The 24,061-nt window shown below is 41.5% G+C and overlaps 1 protein-coding gene across 2 annotated transcripts in view; it reads right to left on the reverse strand.

The window, feature by feature from the left end:
* Positions 1-24,061, reverse strand: part of eci2 (enoyl-CoA delta isomerase 2) — a 172,909-nt gene that overhangs the window by 42,662 nt on the left and 106,186 nt on the right. For both annotated transcript variants that reach the window (XM_059945668.1, XM_059945669.1), the window contains 2 exons: positions 16,978-17,166; positions 4,485-4,554 (listed from right to left, as the gene is read on the reverse strand). In XM_059945668.1, the coding sequence (XP_059801651.1) occupies positions 4,485-4,554; positions 16,978-17,166 (259 nt within the window). The remainder of the gene's footprint in view (positions 1-4,484; positions 4,555-16,977; positions 17,167-24,061) is intronic.

Below are 24,061 nucleotides of genomic sequence, written 5' to 3' on the forward strand. Positions count from 1 at the left end.
AATGGTAGATGGATCTCCAATGAAGTTGCAGTTGTTTTAGCTACTTAAGACCCCACAACGCTAGCCCTTCTGTTTTTACCATATACAAACCCATTGTGGCTTGTAGGTTATTGTATTTCACTGTTATGAATATTGTTGCACAGGAGTTATCTTCTCCAGTACAAGTTCTTAGTGGGACATCAGCAGGCTTCAGTTCAATATCTTTGATATGCCTTTGAGATTTTTTGTGGAATAACTGAAACAGCCAAGCCAATGTCTATTTCCATTCTAATGAATTTGCCGTTCGCTTCTGGTGTAAGCTGGAATGGTTGTTATTTTTCACATTGTAAATCTCAAAGCTACTCTGTCCTGTGTCACTCTCATCATTATCAGATACTTTCATCAACAACATGCAGTTCAGTACTCTTTTTGAAACTGCAACTTGACTTCTTAATCTTCCCTGTGCAATCCATTTATTTTTGTCTGTTCAACATGCTCTTTGTATGTGTCCAACTTTGCTGTATTTTCTGCAAATTTTGCCTTTAAACTTGCACTAGTCTGTTATGTGTGAGCCACTGCCACAACAGTAACACATTTTTACAGCCAGGCAGGTTTCTGTTTAGAGATTGCAATTTTGCTCATGGTCACTTTCATTCCTGACTGTAACTCAATTAAGTCTCCAGCTGTGGTTTCCATTGACAAAGTGATTTCAATTGCTCTTTTAAATGTATGTTGTGCTTCAGTTAGCAGCCAATTTTGAATGCTTTTATCTAAGATTCCATGAACTAACAATCTCTCAGTGCATCATTAAGCTCATCACTGAACTCACAAAGCTCAGGCAATTGCATCAATTTAGTCACGTATGCTGAAATGGACTCCCTTCCTTTAGATTCTGTGTATGAACAAAGGTTTCAGTTTGAAATACCACAATACCATCAAAGCTCATTTCAGATGGTTTGGTTAGAGTAGTCAAATTTCTCAGCAAACTATATGCTCTTCCACCCAATGCACTCGGCAAAATTGGCACTCGCTTTTCATTGGGTATTTGTCAATGAAACACCCAATGAATTAATGCTCCATTCACTTAGTATACAATATCCAGTTATTTTTCTGATGTAGCCAACCATGTTTGCTCTTTTTTAAAAAATTTATGATCATCACTGAGTATTCACTGCTTATGAACCCATGAATTCTTCCATTTTCTGCCTTTTTAAAAAACTCTAACATTTCTCTCCTCTTGCAAAGAAAAAACTCACACAGCAACTTAAAAAACAAAATTGAACGTCTTGCTGTGCTTTTTTAAAACTTCAATTTGTCGCTACACTTAAACAGCTAGGTAGACCTCTCTGGTTAATTTAAAACTTCCTCCGGATAATTCCTCTGCCAGGCTTTTTCTCGGTTTGATCACGCTGACGGGCAACCTTCTGGCCTTCATGTCTGTAGTCGCCTCTTCCACTGTCTGATACAGTTCAATCCCATCTTGATAAAACACTCAAAGTTTAGCAGGGTATGGAGTTTGAAATCTAATCCTTTCTTGCTTTAGTATTCACTTTACTTCAGAGTATTCTTTACGTTTCTGCAGGACCGCGGGGGCTAATCTTGATCGAAATATATTAATTTACCATCTAAAAACACCCTCTTCTTACCCCAGGCCCTTCATAGAATCTCTGCCTTGGTACTGTATTGAAGGAATTTAATTACTATTGGGCGTGGCTTATCTTCTCTGTCTCAGGTAGGCCACGGGACGATCACGTGATGCGCCCTCTCAATTTTCAGCTCCATAATTGAGGGAAGCTCCAGCGCGTCCCGCAGCAACTTTCCTACAAACTCCGTCATAGACAAACCCTCCGCTCCTTTGGGAATGTTGTATATTCTGATATTTTTCCACCGTGATCTTCCCTCCAGGTCAAGCAGTTTACCTTCTTGTTGATATAATATTTTTATTGTCTTACTTAGCATCTGTTCCACGTTTTGTATGCAATCTTCCACCTTCTCAATTCGAGTCTCTGCCACTGCTATTTTTTGATTGACGTTGGCGAGCTCTGACTTAATATCATGTAGCTGCTGCTTTATATCTTTTTGGAATTCCCATATCTCTTTCAGAATTTTGATATTTGCCACTTCACCTGAACGAGGTCCATCGTCAGCCTCGCTAGCACGCGGTCGGGTAGGAGAGCCACAGGCTCCGCAGTGTCGCTTTTTAAATTTCCATTCTTTTTCACCAATCTTGCCCCTCTTATCAGTTCAAATACATTCAAAAAATTCTACATTTAATGGCTTAATGGGGCAAAATATGTGTTTTTCTGGAGGAGCTATTGACTTAAGCTGCCATTCTCGATGATGATGTCACCGGAACCCCCAGGGTAGATTGATCTTATGGTAGGTAAACAGGTTGGCACAACATCACGGGCCAAAGAACCTGTAATGTTTATGTTCAAAGTTAGGACTTCACTTAACCATGTTTATCCATACTAATCACAGTTTACATCAAGCCTGAAGTATTTCCATTTAGGGTTGCCAAGGTCTAGTTCTGAGAGAGTGATTTAATGTATAAAGTTAAGTCAGTTAAAGTCATAAAGCACCACAGCACAGAAAAAGGATCTTCAGCCCATTCCACCTAGACCCATCAACCCATACCTGCATCATGGCCCTCCAAACCCCTTCCATCCATGTATTTATCCAAATTTAGCTTAAGTGTTGAAATCACTTCTGCTGGCAGATTGTTACACACTCCCACCATTTGTGTGAAGAAGCTTCCCCTCAGGTTTCCATTAAATATTTTACTTTTCACACTTAACCTATGACCCCAAGAATAACTACAAATATTTTTTTAACCAGTTTCATTCAAGGCATTTTGTTCTAATTATTCCATAATATTGTCTCCTTTGTCTCCAATGGAATGCCTGTATATGATAACCTTAGAAAAAAAATCACAATTTACAAAGTAGGTTACAGTCACAGATACAACTATCCATTCACTCACACTTGCGGACACAGATAAAGGTAACTTACTTAAGTGGATAATTAGTGAATGCCCACATTCCTCTTTTTAAATTGAATACCATAGCAACACAGTAAGAGCACCATTAAGACATTTTTTCTATCTTTGGTAGAAGAAAAAGGTCTTGCATTTTTATGGTGCCTTTCATGACATTCCAATACATCTTGCATTTGATCCTCTGAACTGTAGTCAAATTCTGCACAGCAAGCTTTGAAAAGTATGAAACTTAATGATTAAGTGATGTTCTCTGCACACTCAATGGCTATTTTATTAGGTACACCTGCTTGTTAATGCAAATATCTTATCAGCTGATCATGTGGCAGCAACTCAATGCATAAAAGCATGCAGACAGGTTCAAGAGGTTCAGCTGTTGTTCAGACCAAACAGGGTGGTTTAAAGATCTCATAGACTGTTGACTTCCTGAGATTTTCACACACAAGTCTCTGGAGTTTACAGAGAATGGTGCAAAAGACAAAAAAAAACATCCAGTGAGTATCAGTTCTATGGGTGAAAATGCTTATTAATGAGAGAGATTAGAGGAGAATGGCTAGACTAGTTCAAGTTGAGAGGAAGGCTACAGTAACTCAAATAAGCATGCATTACAACAACAATGTGCACAAGAGCATCCCTACATGGACATGTCCAACCTTGAAATGAATGGTCAGCAGAAGACAACTAACATACACTAAGTGGGAACTTCTTCAAACCAGTGTCATTGGATCTGATGCACCCACCTAAAGAAATTAAATTTCAACAGTGCAGAACTTGCTTAGCCATGTACTGGGGTTCAAGTCTTTGATGTCAGACGAATCCACAACCTTCCATCTTGAAGGGTTTTACTAATTGACCCACAATAGCACTTGTTGCACACTGTGACAGCACTATTACTGGCCAGAATGGAGCAAAATTGGATAATTGTAATGACAATTATGGCTGGAGACATCACTTATGTAATTAGATTAATTCAACAAACAAAATATGTCCATTAGCCTTCTTCACTAATTTAGCTTGAAGAGATAATTAATTAGGCTATTATGAGTATTCCCAGCTCCTCTTCAAATACTACAAAAGTTTCTTTTGCTTTCACCTGAACAAACAGATTTTAATTAGTCATGTGAAGGAAGGGACACATACTGAAATGTAGACCTAGATATTGTGCTCATATCCTGGAACAGAACTCAAATGTATTACAAATCCTGTATTCTAAGGAGAGAGACATACAATTCAACATTTTAGGTTATTTCTAGTGCAAAATTCACAACTTATCCCTCAAACAACTGTTACTTGCAACAACTACCAGTGCATAAATTGATCACCATCCATAGAACATTGAACATGCAATGAAAGCTGAGGAATAAATAGAAGATCTTTCTTCCTGCTTCTATTAATGATTGATATCAGTGGTCTAATATGCTATGTAGTCTTTGTTGGTGCCAAATCTCCAAAAATAAATTTAACAGTGGCATGGAAATACACGGAAGAAGTTACTGAATAAGAACTTAACCTGTCATTACAGTCAGTGTAGAATCATCATTTGCAGCTTGTTTCAGTGCCTTCATTATTTCCTCATACATCTGAAAGAAAGATGATATTATCAAGAACTTATTGAACAATGGAAAGAAATGGGTTGATGTATGTAGTTTAATCTTAAGATCTACTTGGCAAAAGTGAAGTACATTTCTGTACTTCATCCTGTTTAGAAACTTTAAAATCATGTATGTAATTGCAAGTTTTACAACTTTCAAACAAAACTTTAATCATCTATGAAAAGGCTTAAGGGATGAGGTGGTCTGGTTCTGTTTCTGTTCCTATTTACAGCAGTCATGTAGGGGATGTCTGATGCTCTAAGTTTGTATTCACCCTCTTCTCCTCTGAAGCCCAGACTGGAATCCAATCTAGGCTAACGTCAAAGCTATATTTTGTAAGACCAGCAGAATCTTGCAACAACACGTCAAAATTCTCACTCGTCCAATGGCAGACTCGAATTAAAAGCACCATGGTCACATAAGTGATAAATGTATCCTTCTTTAAACATTAGAAATCTTTTAATGATAGGTCACAATTACACTGCCAGTTACACTGCATTATAACACCACGTTTAACATGAATAAGGATAAGGACAGAAAAAAATTGGAACAAACTGAGATAGGGAAAGCAAAGTCTGATATTGGTTTCTAAAGAGCAGAAGCTCCTGAAAATAGTTTAGATTTTATACAATCCAAGAGAAGCTCAATTATTGAATTGAACAGCACAGAATAAAGTGTCAACCCGTGTCAACCCTTTAAAAGAGCTCAAAACTTAGTTTTACATCGCAAGTCTTTCCTCATTACATAATTTGTATTCCTTTGCAGATTTCCTTTTGAAGCTGTTGAAAACTTGCAAACTGTGGTCCTTTGGAGAGTATGCTCCAGATCACAATGACTTAAAAATATAATCTGTTTTCTAGTTTTTTTCCAAAAAGTTATATTGAAAGTTGTCATCCAGTTAGTAACTCAATTACCTGTGAAAACAGTTTTTCTCAAAGATACTTGGAAAAATGCCCATCTGTCTGGCAGGCAAATGTGTCAGACCAGAAGCTCATGCTAATGCCCTGGTTCATATTTTTACTGTTATGCTGTATGTATTTAATTTAAGTAGTTCTGTGAGAGCTGCTTGTTTCAAGCTTAGTTTGGGTTATTGTTGAAGATAAGAGATGAGGAGAAATGTGTGCCATCCAATTAAGATGGTGGAATTGAAGGGGAGGTTTCCTCTGGTGAGGGACACTAAGGTTGGGCTTGGGGGTTAAGACACTGGAGAGCAGAGGTTGTAGGATTCAACATGGAGTGGGACCGTGATTTGACAAAGCCGAGGGTGAGATCGACTGAGGATCGGTGACTTGGGGAACTGTGAGCTCCAACTTGTGCACATTAGACTGTTTCATTAAAACGGGCCCTTTTCTTTGTTCTTTACTAAACATTTAGTCAAATTAAAAATAATAAAGATAAATCTTTTAATCGTATGCAGTGTACTGTCTGTTATTTCATGGCACTAATTTGTAACAAGGTAAGGAATTACACAGCATCCACACAATCTCATAAGTTTGCTGGGGCCGGAGAAAGTCTTCCCTAGAATTATGCAGCCAAGGAAACCAGGGTGTTTCTTACAGATTAGCCATTACATCAGTACTGTAAAGTAGGATAGTAGAACTCAGCAGAGGACACTGGCAGTAGCTCAGCATTATTCTTGGCAGCATCACACAGAAGCAGGAATGCAGCAACTCAAAATAAATGAATTTATACATCAAAAATAGCAGTCTCCATTACATTAAAAAATACGTGTTCAGGTACACTTATATACTGAGACAGCACCTAAGTTGATAGTTAGAGTCTGTCCTGAGCCTTATAGGCTCATCAGGCCGGTGCTAATGCCAGTTTCTGTGGCATGAACCGACTGAGAGTATGAGACTCCCCCCCGCCAGATGCCAGTCTATCGCGAGGTTAACTCCCAGCATCTTGCCGGTACCCATTTTCAGCTGGGTGGACTGGAGCAGTGTGTGGTTAAGTGCCTTGCTCAAGGATACAACACGCTGCCTTGGCTGGGGCTTGAATGCACAACCTTCAGATCGCTAGTCCAACGCCTTAACCACTTGGCCACGCACCACACACCTAAGTTGCAAGGAGGTCAAAATGTGGCTCTCAAGGGATTCACACAGGTTAAACAAACAGGTGAAAAGGTCACAGTTGAAATATAACAAGGGGAAGTACAGCATCATTCACTTTAGACAGAATATATCCTAGGATGGGGTGTTTTCTTATAGAGGAAGACTGAGAAGAATGGGGTTTGTCCAGTCTGGAGTTCAGATAAATGAGAAAGCTTGCTGGGGTAGATGCTATGGATCTCTAAGATCATTTTTCAATCTAATCCCATTTAAAAATACTCTTGCTTTTTCTTATTAAAGTGAATGAGCTGATTTTTTTCCATATTCTATTTCTCTCCCAAGTTCTTACCTATTCTGTTAGTTTATCTATGATCCCTTTAAGCGTCTGCATCTTCCTCATTCCTTAGACTGCTATCCACTATTATATCATGAGCAAATAGTAGATGCCCTCATCCACATCATTGATAAGGATTGGGAACGGCTAGGACTTTTCCTTCACCCAAATTGATTTCCAAACTTCTTGATTTTCCAAACAATTCTTATTCTTTGGGGTTGGAGAATAACTCAAAGTGGGAATGTATAAATCTGCCTCTACATTAAGGCAGAACCTTTTCTTTGTATCATCTGTCCATTCCTTGGTCAAACTCTGGTCATTAGTACTCATTTTGCTGCTCTGCACTTTGCTTTGTCCTTTAACTCTCTAAGATTTCACCACACCTGTACTCTTCCCACTTGCTCGTTAATTCAAAGCCTGTTGCATAGCCTTAGTTATTAAATTCGCTAATATTGTCCCAACTTGGTTTATTTGAAGCCTATGTTCCAGTATTGGTTCCAGTGCCCAAGGGGTAGAAACCATTTCTCTGATACCAGTCTTTGAGATCCTTTCAATTCTTTGATCTATTGACCTGCCCGATTGCATGTGGTTCAGACAGTAATTTTTAACATCATCTCTGTTCATAACACTTTAAAGATTAACTTTATTTGTCACACGTACATCTAAACAACAAAACATACAGTGAAATGTGTGTGGCTCAGGTCTTCTGTGGCTGCTCGAGTACAATCGATGAATACTAACCATAGAAGCCTTACTTGCCATAAGTATGTAGCCTCCATCGGTCATGGTCGACCATGGGTACTGCGTCTCTAGTAGTCACCGGTTTGTTGAGCAGCTTCAACTGCGGCTTTTGAGGCCGGTCTTAGAACAGCAGGCTCTGCCATAGTTGCTGCATGAGTAGGACGTTGTGAAATTGTTGTCCGCTGTGCTCTCCGCTCCTCAGACTGACTCAGGATCACTCTTTCGCCTTGCTCTAGGTGTTGCTGAAGAGTGTCTCGCCACTTGTTGCTGTCATCTGCTGCATCCTCCCAGCACTCTTTGATTTTTAAGGCTTTCATGTCACACTTGCAGAGGTCCTTGAAGCGAAGCTGGGGACTACCAACATTCCTCTTCCCTGTTGCTAGTTCTCCGTACAGGAGATTCCAATTCCAGTGGCCAAGACAAGATGGCCAGGAATCGTTATCAGCTCCCACTCTGACATTGAAGTCACCAAGGAGAACAAGATTCTCATCACTGGGAATATTCCTGACAACAGCTTCTAATTTGTTGTAGAACATATCTTTTGCCTCAGACGTCAAGTTCAAGGTAAGAGAATACACACTGATGAAGAGTTACTGGGCCATGACTGGTGAGTAGGTGGAGAGTCATAAGTCGCTCTGATCCATTTTCTGGTGGCTGCACCATTTGCAACAAGGAGTTCCTAACAGCAAACCTACTCCACACTCGTGGGGCTCGTCTTGGTTCTTTCCCTGTCAGAAAAATGTGTAGTCCCTTTCCTTCAGTGTACCTGAATCAGCCAAACGTGTTTCTTGTAGGGCAGCTGTATCTACCTTGAGCCTTAGTAGCTCATTGTTAATGACCGCTATTTTTCGTCCATCTTTGACTTCCTTGAGGTTTTGAACAAGTCCAGTCATCATTGTGCAGACATTCCAGCATCCCAACTTGAGAGGTGTCGTCTTATTTGATTTGTTTTCTTTCTTGTCTGGTGCAGTAGCTACAGTCAGCTCTTCGTAGAATAATCCATTATCCCCACACACCCAATGAGGAAGACTGACTGTGGTGGGACAGCACCCTATTGGGTGGGGGTTGCCCAGCTTGAGGTGGGCAGTGGCTGTCTAGTGAAATGCAATGGTCTCTCCCTCTGTCGGAAGCAATCCCTGGCACCATGCTCTAAGCCAGTCAAACATTATGACTTATAACCGGTAACTATTGCTTGCCATGTTTGTCTGACACTATAAAGCAAAACTTGAGTGGCCTTGCCAGGGCACAAGCCAGGGTTAACGAGCCCCAACTACTCGGAGCAATTGGTTTTAAGGCACCAGTGGCCGCCTTTGCCACTTAACCTGTCAGTGAGACACATAACACCTCTGCCAGGCATAAGAACTAGGCCACACATGAAAGCCAGGAGTTGGACTTGGTTGTCAGAGGCTGTTTGAGACACATGCCATGAGGAGCATTTGTTTAGTAGTGGGAGCTTGTCCCACTACCACCCTTTGGCTATGACTACCTTTGGATTGTAGTACTATTTATAGTATTCTAATTTGTTCTGTATTTCATTTAAATAGATAATTTGTTAGTCAGTTTGACTTCTTTTATACCTTTTTTTATTATTTCCATGAAACTTCAGCTAATTGGGACAGCGACTTAATTGGGCCAAAATGTACTGGTCCTGATGTGTCCCAATTAACTGGAATCCATTGTATGTAAAAAACACTCCAATATTTTAAACAATGGAGCCTGCACTATAAAGAAATGATAGCACTATATATTGGCTGTCCAACCACTATTTCCACTTGTAACAACTTTGACTTTTAATGACAAGCTTATTCAAATATGCTGTTCAATGGCAAAGAAAACAGTATAACGAAAGCTAACTCTGCCATCAATCTTTGAGTTTTGGCACTTGAGTAAGCACCTTCCTAAAGTTGTGTGCCAGATAAGCTTTAATAACTTTAAATGCCATTTATCAGTTATCTTAACAACAAATCTGAATCTGAATCACTTTGTTGAGTGCCAGTTCTGTATTAGCTCCCAAATGAGAAAAGTAACTAATAGAAACATAGAAAACCTAGAGCACAATACAGGCCCTACGGCGCACAAAGTTGTGCCGAACATGCCCCCACCTTATAAATTACTAGGCTTATCAAGAGCCCTCTATTTTCCTAAGCTCCATGTACCTATCCAAAAGTCTCTTAAAAAACCTTATCGTATCCACCTCCACCACCGTTGCCGGCACCCCTTTCCATGCACTCACCATTCTCTGAATAAAAAACTCACCTCTGACATCTCCTCTGTACCTACTCCCCAGCACCTTAAACCTGTGCCCTCTTGTGGCAACCATTTCAGCCCTGGGAAAAAGCCTCCGACTATCCACACAATCAATGCCTCTCATGATCTTATACACCTCTATCAGGTCACCTCTCATCCTCTGTTGCTCCAAGGAGAAAAGGCCGAGTTCACTCAACCTATTCTCATTAGGCATGCTCCCCAATCCAGGCAACATCCTTGCAAATCTCCTCTGCAGCCTTTCTATGGCTTCCACATCCTTCCTGTAGTGAGGCGACCAGAAATGAGCACAGTACTCCAAGTGGGGTCTGACCAGGATCCTATATAGCTGCAACATTACCTCTCGGCTCCTAAATTCAATTCCACGATTGATGAAGGTCAATACACCATATGCCTTCTTAACCACAGTCAACCTACGCAGCTGCTTTGAATGTCCTATGGACTCGGACCCCAGGATCCCTCTGATCCTCCACACTGCCAAAAGTCTGACCATTAATACTATATTCTGCCATCATATTTGACCTACTAAAATGAACCACTTCACACTTATCTGGGTTGAACTCCATCTGCTACTTCTCAGCCCAGTTTTGCATCCTATCAATGTCCCGTTGTAACCTCTGACAGCCCTCCACACTATCCACAACACCTCCAACCTTTGTGTCATCAGCAAACTTACTAACCCATCCCTCCATTTCCTCAACCAGGTCATCTATAAAAATCACGAAGAGTAAAGGTCCCAAAACAGATCCCTGAGGCACCCTACAGGTGACTGACCTCCATGGAGAATATGATCCATCTACAACCACTCTTTGCCTTCTGTGGGCAAGCCAGTTCTGGATCCACAAAGCAATGTCCCTTGGATCCCAAGCCTCCTTACTTTCTCAATAAGCCTTGCATGGGGTATCAAATGCCTTGCAGAAATCCATATACACGACATCTACTGCTCTTCCTTCATCAATGTGTTTAGTCACATCCTCAAAAAATTCAATCAGGCTCGTAAGGTATGACCTGCCCTTTACAAAGCCATGCTGACTACTCTTAATCATATTATACCTCTCCAAATGTTCATAAATCCGCCCTCTCAGGATCTTCATCAATTTACCAACCACGGAGGTAAGATTCACTGGTCTATAATTTCCTGGACTATTTTTACTCCCTTTCTTGAATAAAGGGACAACATCTGCAACCCTCCAATCCTCGGGAACCTCTCCTGTCCCCATTGATGATGCAAAGATCATTGCCAGAGGCTCAGCAATCTCCTCTCTCTCCTCCCACAGTAGCCTAGGGTACATCTAAATCCGATCCTGCCGACTTATGCTTTCTAAAATTGATGCTTTCTAAAAGCTCCAGCACATCTTCTTTCTTAATATCTACATGCTCAAGTTTTTCAGCCTGCTGCAAGTCATCACTACAATCACAAAGATCCTTTTCCATAGTGAATACTGAAGTAAAGTATTCCCTGCTATACCCCTGCTATTTCCTCCGGTTCCAAACACTTTCCCACTGTCACACTTGATAGGTCCTATTCTTTCACGTCTTATCCTCTTGCTCTTCATACTTGTAGAATGCCTTGGGGTTTTCCTTAATCCTGTCTGCCAAGGCCTTGTCATGGCCCCTTCTGGCTCTCCTAATTTCCTTCTTAAGTTCCTTCTTAATAGCCTTATAATCTTCTAGATCTCTAGCATTACCTAGCTCTCTGAACCTTTTGTAAGTTTTTCTTTTCTTCTTGACTAGATTTATTACAGCCTTTGTATACCACGGTTCCTGTACCCTACCATAATTTCCCTGTCTTTTTGCCATATTTCTTCCGTACTTTTCCCTGAGAACCCCTGCTTCCAATTTAAGCCTCCAATTTCCTGCCTGATAGCCTCATATTTCCCCTTACTCCAATTAAATGCTTTTCTAACTTGTCTGTTCCTATCTCTCTCCAATGCTGTTGTAAAGGAGACAGAATTATGATCACCATCTCCAAAATGTTCTCCCACTGAGAGATCTGACACCTGACCAGGTTCATTTCCCAATACCAAATCAAGTACAGCCTCTCCTCTTGTTGGCTTATCTACATATTGTGTCAAGAAACCTTCCTGAACACACCTAATAAACTCCACCCCATCTAAACCCCTTGCTCTAGGGAGATGCCAATCAATATTTGGGAAATTAAAATCTCCCATCACAACAACTCTGTTATTACTACACCTTTCCAGGATCTGTTTCCCTATCTGCTCCTTGATATCCCTGTTACTATTGGGTGGCCTATAAAAAATACCCAGTAAAGTTATTGACCCCTTCCTGTTCCTAACCTCCACCCACAGAGACCCTGTAGACAATCCCTCCATGGCATCCATCTTTTCTGCAGCTGTGACACTATCTCTGATCAACAGTGCTACTCCCCCACCTCTTTTGCCTCCCTCCCTGTCTTTCCTGAAACATCTAAAACCCAGCACTTGAAGTAACCATTCCTGCCCCTGAACCATCCAAGCCTCTGTAATGGCCACCACATCATATCTCCAAGTACTGATCCATGCTCTAAGCTGATCCACTTTGTTCACAACACTCCTTGTATTAAAATAGACACATCTCAAACCTTCAGTCTTATCACGTTCCTTCTCTATCACCTGCCTATCCTCCCTCTCGCACTGTAATGGAAACTGATCAGTGACAGTTACTAGACCTATGAAGAAACGTTTAGCAGAGCAAGAAAATGAATTAGGTGGGGAGAAGGAAGAAAAGGCGGGGGGGTGGGTTGTGGTAGAGGGGAGTGGTGAGGAATTGGTGTGGAATCTTCGAAGCAACAGGGGGAAGCTGGAAGAGACAGGAATGAGGTTGAAACTGAGGGGACAGAAGGAGGAAAGACAGGAAAAAGAGGCAAGAATGGACTTCGGACAGCAGGGAAATTATGCTGGTCTGATTAGTAATGGGGAGGGGCAAAGAACTGGCACATGAATTGAATAAGTATTTTGCATCAGTCTTCATTGTGGAAGACACTATTGGCATGCTAAACATTCAAGTGCGTCAGGGTACAGAAATAAATGTAGTTGTATTACGAAGGTGAAGCTACTTGGAAACAGACAGGCCTCTAGATAGAGTCACCTGAATAAATGGACAGTACACCAGTATTCTGAAAGAGGTTAGCAGAAGAGATTTGGAAGCATTACTTGTCATCTTTCAAGAATCACTAGATTCTGGAATGGTTCCAGGGAACTGGAAAATTGCAAATGTCAGTCCAGTCTTTCAGAAGTGAGAGAGGCAAAAGGAAGAAAATTATAAACCAGTTAGCTTGACTTCAGTGTTTGGCAAGATGTTATTGTCGGTTATTAAGGATGAGGTTTTAGGGTTTTTGGAGGCACATGATAAAATAGTAAGAAGTCATGGTTTCTTTAAGGGGAAATCTTACCAACAAACCTCAAAAATCACAAAAATACAACTGCAGATGTTGTGGATCAAAGACTACTTACATAACGCTGGAAGAACTCAGCAGGTCAGGCAGCATCCCTGAAAAAAGAGTAGCCAACGTTTCGGGCCGAGATCCTTCATCAGGAATGGGGGGAGAAGAGAGGGTCGAAGCCCAGTAATAGAGATAGGGGAGGGGGTAGGGCCTAGAGGAGCCAGGTGGAAAACCAATCAGAGGAAAGATAAAGGGGGGAGGGGGAGGGGATAAGCATGAAAGAACTGTAGAGACAAAGAAGCAGAAAGTTGAAAGCGGAGAGAGGCAGAGAGGGACCTGGGATAGGGGAAGGAATTACCGGAAATTGGAGAATTCAATGTTCATACCACTAGGCTGGAAGCTACCCAGACGGTAGATGAGATGTTGCTCCTCCAACCTGAGTTTGGCCTCATCATGGCAGTAGAGGAGGCCATATATGGACATATCTAGATGGGAATGAGAGGCAGAGTTGAAGTGCATGGCAACCGGGAGGTCCTGTCTATTGATGATGCCACTTGGTCCATCTTGGACACTTCTCTCCCCTTTCTTGATCTCTTGGTCTCCATCTCTGGAGACAGACTATCCACTGACATCTTCTACAAACCCACTGACTCCCATAACTATCTTGACTATACCTCTTCCCACCCTGCCCAATGCAAAAATGCCATTCCCTATTCCCAGTTCCTCCGTCTCCACGGCATCTGCTCCCAGGATGAGGCTTTCTGTTCCAGGACTTCTCAAATGTCCTCTTTCTTTCAGGATCGTGGTTTCCCTTCTGGCGTCATCAAAGATACCCTCACCCACATCTCCTCCATTTCCCGCACTTCAGTGCTTAACTCATCCTCCCATTACCACAACAGAGACAGGGTTCCCCTTGTCCTCACCTACCACCCCACCAGCCTCTGATTATCCCCCGCAACTTCTGCCACCTTTAACAGGACCCCACCACCAAGCACATCTTTCCCTCCCTACCCCTCTCAGCTTTTCGCAGGGATCGTTTTCTCCGTGATTACCTGGTCCACAATGTCCCTCCCCACAGAACTCCCACCTGGCACTTAACCCTGCAAGTGCAAATGCTACACTTGTCTCCACACCTCCCCCCTTGCCACCATTCCGAGCCCCAGACAGTCCTTCCAGGTGAGGCAACACTTCACCTGAGAGTCTGCTGGAGTCGTCTATTGCATCCGGTGTTCCCGGTGCGGCCTCCTCTACATCGGCAAGACCCGACGCAGATTGGGGGACCGCTTCGTCGAGCACCTCTACTCCGTCCATCACAATAGACAGGACCTTCCGTTTGCCACCCACTTCAACTCTGCCTCTCATTCCCATTTAGATATGTCCATACATGGCCTCCTCTACTGCCATGATGAGGCCAAACTCAGGTTGGAGGAGCAACACCTCATCTACCATCTGGGTAGCCTCCAGCCTGGTGGTATGAACATTGAATTCTCCCGTTTCCGGTAATTCCCTCCCCCTCCCCCTATCCTAGGTCCCTGTCTGCCTCTCTCCGCTTTCAACTTTCTGCTTCTTTATCTCTACAGTTCTTTCATGCTTATCCCCTCCCCCTCCCCCCTTTATCTTTCCTCTGATTGGTTTTCCACCTGGCACCTCTAGGCCCTACCCCCTCCCCTATCTCTATTACTGGGCTTCGGCCCTCTCTTCCCCCCCCCCCCCCATTCCTGATGAAGGGTCTCAGCCCGAAATGTTGGCTACTCTTTTCTCACGGATGCTGCCTGACCTGCTGAGTTCTTCCAGCGTTGTGTACGTATTCTTTGCCAACAAACCTGTTGGAATTCTATGAGGAAATAACAGGCAGGAAAGACAAAGGAAAGTCAGTGGGTGTTTTTTACTTGGATTTTCAGAAAGCCTTTGCAAAGGATCCACACAAGAGGCTGCTAAACAAGCCTGATAGTAACATTGCCAGAAGATTAGCTGACTGACAGGAAGCAAAGATTGGGAATAAAGAGGCCTTTTCACTTTGGCTGCAAGTGATTAGTGATGGGTCCACTATTTTTTTTATGTTAATGATATGGTTGACAGAATTGATGGTATTGTGGTCAAGTTTGGGGATGATACAAGGATGGGTGGAGAGGCAGGTAGTATTGATGAAGCAGGGAATCTCCAAAGAACTTGGTCAGATTAGGAGAATGGGCAAAGTAGCAGATGTACAGTGTAGGAATGGCCATGCACTTTGATAGCAGGAATAGAGGCATAGACTTATTACTAAGTGGGGAGCAAATTTAGGAATCAAAACTGCAAAGGGACTTGGGAGTCCAAGTGCAGGACACTCTGAATGTCAATCTGCATCAGGTTGAATTAGTGGTAAGGAAGTCAAATGCAATCTTAGCATTCATTTCAAGAGGGCAAGAATATAAAAGCAAGGATGTAATGCTGGGACCATGAAGTATTAGTCAGACTATATTTGGAATATTGTGAGCAGTTTTGGGCTCCATATCTAAGAAACGATGTGCTGACATTGAAGAGGGGCCAGAGGTGGTTTATAAGAATGATCCTGGAAATGAAAGGGTTAACACAGCTGGAGTATTTGATCACTTTTGGATCTGTACTTGTTGGAGTTTAGAAGAATGGAGAATGGATTTCATCAAAACCTATTGAAAGGCCTATATAAAGCGAATGTAGAGAGGATGCTTAAAATTATGGGAGAGTCTAGGACTTGAAGGCACAGCTTCAGAATAGGATGCTCCTTTAGAATAGAGATGAGGAGGAACTTTGTTAGCCAGAGTGCAGTGTACTGTAGAATTCAATGCCACAGATGGCAGTAGAGGCCAAATCATTGGGTACATTTAAAGTGACGGCTGATTGGTTCTTGATTAGTAAGGACATCAAAGTTTAAGGGGAAAAGGCAGGAGAATGGGCTTGAAAGGGAGAAGAAATCAGCTACGATCAATCGGTGGTGCAGACGCAATGAGCCAGATGAACTAATCCTTCTACCAAGTCTTAAGATTTCAATTCAGAAACTCAGCTAGAAGCTACATTAACAACCATTTCAATAAGACTTGGAAGAGAGAGAGGGTTTGTGGGCTATAACTGGATGTCGACGTGTTGCTTGACATACAAAAGCAATAAAGGTGGTTAAAAGAGATGGTGGTGAGGTGTGCATGCGTGTACACACACACATTCATTAAAATATAGCAAATCCACTATTAGTGAAGTGAAGATAGATAACATTGCCATTGCTGATAACTCTCTGGCTATAACTGGATATAAAAGAATGATAAAAGGTTAGGGAACTGCACCTTGCTGTACAACAGAAGCTGTATTAGAACAGAATGGAACTATTTCAAAGGCTGCAGACCAAGGATAAGAAAGATAGCTTACCATGATTAAAGACAAATATAGTTAACATACAACTTTGTTAAAGATTTCTTCAGTGTTATAAGAATGTCTGCAATTTGCATGAATGGATACATTTATAAAGTGAAATCCAGAATGGTGGGAAGGATTGAACATACTGAATTAATTCAAAAATGAACATCAGCGGATTTTCAGCAAAACACCAGACATTTGTGAACATAACAGAAGATTGATAGAATTGTTTGCTACTACCGAAATTCAATAAAACCAAGTAACCTTACCGTGATTGAAATTGCATTTTTTCTGGTTGGCCTGTTTAGCATAACAGTGGTGATGTTGTTTTCAGTTGTAACCTTTAGAGTCTGGAATGATGCTGTCAGGTCTTCTGTGACGGTGGTTTTGCTCTCTGTGAGTACCTCTGCAGAAACCAGTGATTCTATGAGATCCACATACTTCTGTCTTGCTTCCTCCTGCAAAGATAGAATTATTTAGTAATTGACCAAAATATTCTTCCATATCAATCAGATACTGGAACTTACATTTCTTTATAAAACTGGTGGTAATTTTATTTCAGAATTTGATTTAATTGTACTCATCCAAATAGTTTCAGCTATATTCAAGTAAATCAATTACATACAATATACCAGGGTCAGACAGCAATGAACCAATATGTCCTGCTCTGTAGCCTTGAATCTCAAATTCCTTGGTATCTTAAATCTGTACCTGACTTAGTGGAAGGCTCCTAACCCTGCAATAAGATATAGTGTTGAACATTAAAATAATATTTTCAAATCCAAATTTGACATTTCCTGAGTATGTATTTTTATAATGTCAGCAATTGTTATTTTTATAATGGAATTAATCTTAACCCAACATATAAAGATAACTCATTTGAACAAATGGTGAATGAGGACTTAAAATTTTCTACAGGATATCACTGAGATGCTCCCATATAGAAAGATATGCAGGAAATTGGGACTAGCTAGGTCAGGGGTCAGCAACCTTTACCACTGAAAGAGCCACTTGGACCCGTTTCCCACAGAAAAGAAAACACTGGGAGCCGCAAAACCCGTTTGACATTTAAAATGAAATAACACTGCATACGTTTTTTTTTGCCTTTATGCTATGTATAAACAAACTATAATGTGTTGCATTTATGAAATTGATGAACTCCTGCAGAGAAAACGAAATTACATTTCTGCATGCAACAAAAACATTTTGAACTCCGAAAAAAAGACGTTGGGTTGAAGGTTACTTTTAAGTAAAATAATCAATGTCTATTTGAGTCCTTCTTGTATTTATGAAAAACGCCGAACTTAAATTTTCCGCCAGCAGCAAACCAAAAATAACATCAGCCAGCTGTCAGCCTGAAAAATAAAAGGACTATTTCACTGAACAATGAAAAAATATGAATATATGTAAAATAATAGGCAATTAAAATATTTATCATACTTGGTTAATGGGATTTCTGCTCCTGGACCTCAGCACACAGCGGCTGCACATCAGGGCTGTATGACGTCACCTTCATCTTTACACAGGATCGCAAGCTGTCATCTGTGAGGCGTGCGCGATGTTTTTTTAATAAAGTTCATGTTGGAGAACACCTGCTCACATACATATGTGGATCCAAAGATCGACAGGACTCCAAGCGCATACTTTTTCATGTTTACATAAATGTTGGGCATAGCATTCCATGTTTCGAACACAAGTTTGTCCGGTTTTAGGAGGTTTTCAATATCACTCCATTTGTGATTCTGAGCAAGAACGGCCTTCTGACAGGCAACATCTTCAAGGTCTGCTGTCAAGCGTCTAAACTTGGACACCCATATGTCTTTGTCGGCTATGGCGGCCAGTTCCATCTCAAGATCAGGTTTACTCACACCTGCCAATGCAGTCGTATTCAGTAGGGAAGGATCGATGCTTAAGGGAGTGACCGGGAAGGATAATGTGTTTTTTTCCTCTCTGAACTCACAGAAGCATTTCCCAAACGATGTTTGCATTGCGATGATTGCAGAATGTAAATACTCCGAAATTATCATGTCGTGACCTTGTTTGAACTCTCTCAAATTGGGGAAGTGAGACAAAGTGCCTTTCTGTAAATCTCTGGCAAGCACTGTCAACTTGCGCTCGAATGCCAAAACATCCTCCAACATGTGCAGGGCTGTGCGTCCTTTCCCCTGAAGAGCTGTGTTCAGCGTGTTCAGGTGCGCTGTCATGTCTACCATGAAGTGTAGCTTTTCCAGCCACTCTGGCTGTTCCAGCTCAGGAAAGGTGAGCCCTTTGCTGCCCAGGAAAGTTTTCACTTCTTCCAGACACGCGACAAAGCGTTTCAGCACCTCCCCTCTGGACAGCCACCGGACTTTGTTGTGCAGCAGGAGATCAGAATATGCGCTTTCCAGCTCGTCCAGTAACAAACGGAATTGACGGTGATTTAAACTTTTTGCCATTATTTTATTGACAATCTGAATGACAACATCCATTACTTCTGTGCATTCCGGAGGAAATGTTTGAGCGCACAGTGCCTCTTGGTGCAAGATGCAGTGAAAAGTCAGCAGCTTTCTGTCCAGCGACTTCTGCAGTAAAGCCACAAATCCCTTGTGCGCTCCTGTCATACTCGGTGCCCCATCAGTAGCTACTGACACCAGGTGGGTGGTCTTTATTCCTTTGGCTCTTAAACAATTCAAGACAGCCTCACAGATGTCCTTCCCCCCGTGTTTGGTCTTTCAGAGGTATCAACTCAATCAGTTCTTCCTGTGGCCCGGCAGAACAGCGCTATTTGTTCAATATCACCTTTGTCTTTAGACTCGTCACAGGCAATCGAGTAGGCCACAGCTGAATTGATGTCTTTAATTTGCTGTCTTTGACAGTCTTTGCAGAGAGGGGCATATCCCTGATTTTCTGCACAATTTCACTCTTGTTTTTAAAGTCCGTGAATAGATGTTCTGAAATCTTAATGAAAGATTCTTTTATATATTCACCATCTGTAAACTGCTTCCCGTGCCTGACTATTTCCTGAGCGGCAATATAACTAGCGTATGTCGTTGATTTTCCAGACTTCATCCATTTCTGGAAATGATTTTTGCTCAGATCAGCCTTCCGCATCAGTTCCGAAACGGCTTTTTTTCTCTCATCTCCATCCGGATATTTTTGAGCAAAGGCTGCATGTTTATTCTGGAAATGCCTTGCGACACTTGACTTTTTGTTGTTTGCTAGTTTCTCATTGCATATTAAGCATACCGGTAAACCAGTCTCGTCAGCAGTGAAAGCAAATGAATCTGTCCACATATCATTAAACGTTCTGTTTTCTTCAGTCACTTTTCTTTTTTTAGAATTCTCCATAGTTGGCTTACCTTGGATCGAAAAATTAAAGAAATCGCACACTGACGGGTGTCAGGTATTGGCAGTGGTGACGTATATTAATAGCGATAAAAACACGTTGTAGCGGTGTGCTCACGCAGTCAGTAAACTGCAGTCGAATAACTTTATTCGAACTATACAGCCTTGCTTTTAAGCCTCCCTCAACCCAGCCCCCATGGGCGCAGATGCTGCAAAAGACACGTACTCACAAACCCCCGTAGGCTATCTCCCCTAGCCTGAACGCTGGCTAATTGTGAGCGGGTTCCAATGTGCCAGGAAATGGGTCGCCACAAAGTCTTATTTAGATTGTACAAGATCACCATAATCTTCAAATTTAGAATTACATTTCAAAAGCTAACAAACTAACATAAAATACATTTTAATTAAATACTGACCAATTATTTCCCAAAGCCACAGGGAGCCACAGCACAGAGGTGAAAGAGCCACAAGTGGCTCCGGAGCCACGGGTTGCCGACCCCCGAGCTAGGTGGATAACATGTTTAGCATAGACTTGTTGGGCCAAAAGGCCTGTATCCATGCTGTATTGTTCTCTGACGAAAAATTGCAGTTCTTCAAGTTTACTTTGGGCTTTGTTCCAATGAGTTGCAACTGGAAAATTGCAACTCCTGGAATTTCATATTGGATTCAATAATTTTTAAAAAATTAAGTCTTGCCTATTTGCATCAGAACTGGCCAATTCAAGATGCATGGACATCCATTGGTAACATTAACTCACTTTCACAGTTTTTCTCTCTCCACAGGAGGTGCAAGGCATTTGTAGTCTGTTTCAGATAAGATTATAATTCTGTCTATCTCAGAGTTACAACATATTGTGTTTTTCTCCCTCTCTCCATCCACAGCTGAGTGTTTCCAGCATCTCCTTTTTTTATTTCAGATTCTTGTATTTCCTTATACCATAGGAACAATAAGCGCATCGTATCTACATTGGCTCTTGCAGCAATCCCAACATTCTCCACTCCCATTGATTCTCCTACTGCCCATCTATGCTAGGGAGAGTTTGTTGTAGCCAATTAACTTACCAATCTGTACACCTTTGGGATGTAGAAGAAAACATGGCGAAGTTTGTAAATGCTAAGGCATTTGATGTTTTAAAGAATGATATGGACAGATTCTATTGGGCAAGGCAAAGACACAGGAGATACTAAAGAAATGGGTAAATGGAGATGTGTTGAAAAGCCAGCATCTGACGATTGCAGAGATTTGTTTTTTTATGAATAATAATGTATGCAATAAAAATGGAGCAACTGCAGCATTACTTTGAAATTAAAGAGTTGTTTTGACCAAGTTATATCTAACAATTTCAACATGTTTATTTAACTGCATGCAAATATTGCATTCCAATAAGTACTGCAATGAAATGCACAAAACTGTTGGACAAAGAGAGAAATAGGTCTCATCATTGTAAACTGAATCAAATCATTTACACAAATACAAACTTTGTACAAAACTGTCAGATGATCAACAATAAATCAGCTTCTCCGTCCACAGATGCTACCTGGTTTGTTCAATGTTCCTTGCATTGCAATCATCTCTCTCAGATATCATTTCTTGTCATTGAATCTTTAGTCAAAATAATTTTCTTTCTGGAAGAACAGTGTAGTATTTGCCTTTTCCAGTTTTATTCCCAATCTTCCTTTGAAGAACATTCCAATGAGTGGTGGAAGACATAGCACATAAATCAAACTGCTTTTCTGCATATGTGGTCCCGATGCATATTGAGAGGTAATTCATCACAGTGGGCGTAAATGCTGAGCTCATTCCAATTTTTGCACTCCCGACAAAAGTCAAGTTTCTGCCTCTGGGATCACAAACACAGATAACTTCCTTTTTTCCCTTTCTTAACCTAGGTCCAAAAAGTAGTTCCAAAATGGGATTAGCTAAACCAGCAGATTTGGATTCAAACATATGTCAATCTAATTTAGTGGTACATCTCGTAACACATGTAGCATACAAAATATTTGGGTTTGCACAATCTTAACAATTGTACTATTGCATCATCAGCTGTTCTGTTTTTGTTGCAACAATATTTAGCATGGAAAGTGTCCAAAAGTTACTATGGAAAAAGCACGGCAAGAAATACTTCTCTGACAGTGTCATGTTATCTGCCCGTTACGCAGCTGGCATTTAGGGCAACAATGAAGGTCTTCCATCTCTGACGGTGTTCAGGGATTCCTTCACCATGTTAGTAGCTTCCTCTCGGTTTTCATTACTGTCGGTCATGCAAGTCCACAGTGGAGACTCAGGAATAGTGTCACGCTCATCTGTAGAGGATTCTTCATTGGTGTTTCCTTAACAATTTAACTTTACCAGTCAGGGTTGTTAATTCTAAGCTGAACCCTTGAACCTGGAGGACCAGTGGACCACTTTTAGTCTGTCCTCCACCTTTTGATTTGTTTGGCATGAGTGACCCTACCAAGAGCCCTGACTCCAGCCAACATCGCTCTCTGGGTTACTGAGGCACACAGCTTCCAAAGCCAACGACAAGGTTGTCATCCTCCTGGAGATCCCTGACATTATAAAGGTCCTTTCTCTGATAAAGTACCCTTTGCAGTACCAAGCATTCCCCAACATCTTTGTGACAGATACTGGGCAACGTTGCCAGAGATGTTCATTTATGAAACTTACACTCTGTGCCTGCACTGGAATACTGACCAGCTGGCATTTGAAATAACATGTATATGTGTCCTTAGAAACTAACTGTGTGATTCAGTTGAGGAAGCACATAAATGAACAAATAACTCTGCTCAAACTTCTGGATTTTCAGGTAAACAATTTGTCCAAAGATGGGAGTAAATGTACAGAAGAGTTTACACTATATTTAAACACAAAAATACAACTGCAGATGCTTTGGATCAAAGAATACGTACACGACGCTGGAAGAACTCAGCAGGTCAGGCAGCATCCATGAGAAAAGAGTAGCCAACGCTTCGGGCCGAGACCTTTCATCAGGAATAGTGAGGGGGTGAGAAGAGGGCTGAAGCTCAGTAATAGAGATAGGGGAGGGGGAAGGGCTAGAGGCGCCAGGTGGAAAACCAATCAGAGGAAGGATAAAGGGGGGAGGGGATAAACATGAAAGAACTGTAGAGATAAAGGAGCAGAAAGTTGAAAGGGGAGAGGGGCAGAGAGGGACCTTGGATGGGGGGATGGGGGGATGGGGAGGGGGAGGGAATTGAGGGCCCTCAAATGAGATGCTGCATTACACTGCCCAGATGGAAGTAGTTATTATTACTAGTTTTTCATATATAACCAGGAGAAAGAAGAATCCTTTGATACTTTCTTAATAGATCTAAGAGGGTTGGTATATAATTGTGGTTTAACATCATTTGGTAAATTCGGGAGTCTAACCTGAAGGAACAGTTACATTGTGCAATTCAGTTAAAGGTCCATATTGACATGCAAAGATGTTGTGCTAAATAAGGACAATCTAAAAATGTTGAATGGCCAACAGAAGTATGAGAGAAAAGGGAGCTATGTGTTCTGTGCTGTGCATTTATGACGGTAATTAGTCATATTAGTGGGGGCATGGTACAAGAGAAGGGAATGAGTTACATATACTCAATTACTTTGTGGCAGTCTGAAGCTTGGCACTGGCAGAGGTCATGTCTTTGCTGACCACTCAATATCGCTTCAAGATTATATAATTGCTAATAAAGAATTGGAGTAACGAATTTGACTCATTGGAACAATCATTTCATTGGAGATGAGGGTGCATCATGAAAGTATAACAACTCCATCTGGGGTTGCAGACCACTGGTAATTGTTTTGTTTAGACTTTGGATCACTTTTGTACTGCTTCATTTTGTCAGCAAAAATTTCGACAGTTATTCCAAACGAACATCAGCATTCGCACCAGCCTGGAGAAGCTTGTGGCAAGTATGCCCTTTTTTGCTGTTCACACTGTATGTTTGGATTTGAAACAGTTAGATGCTGCCGTACGATGACACTCATGTTTCAAATGATAAAGGGTCGAAGTGCCGCACTGGAGGC

This window comes from Hypanus sabinus, chromosome 20 (genome assembly GCF_030144855.1).
Source record: "Hypanus sabinus isolate sHypSab1 chromosome 20, sHypSab1.hap1, whole genome shotgun sequence".
NCBI lineage: Eukaryota > Metazoa > Chordata > Chondrichthyes > Myliobatiformes > Dasyatidae > Hypanus > Hypanus sabinus.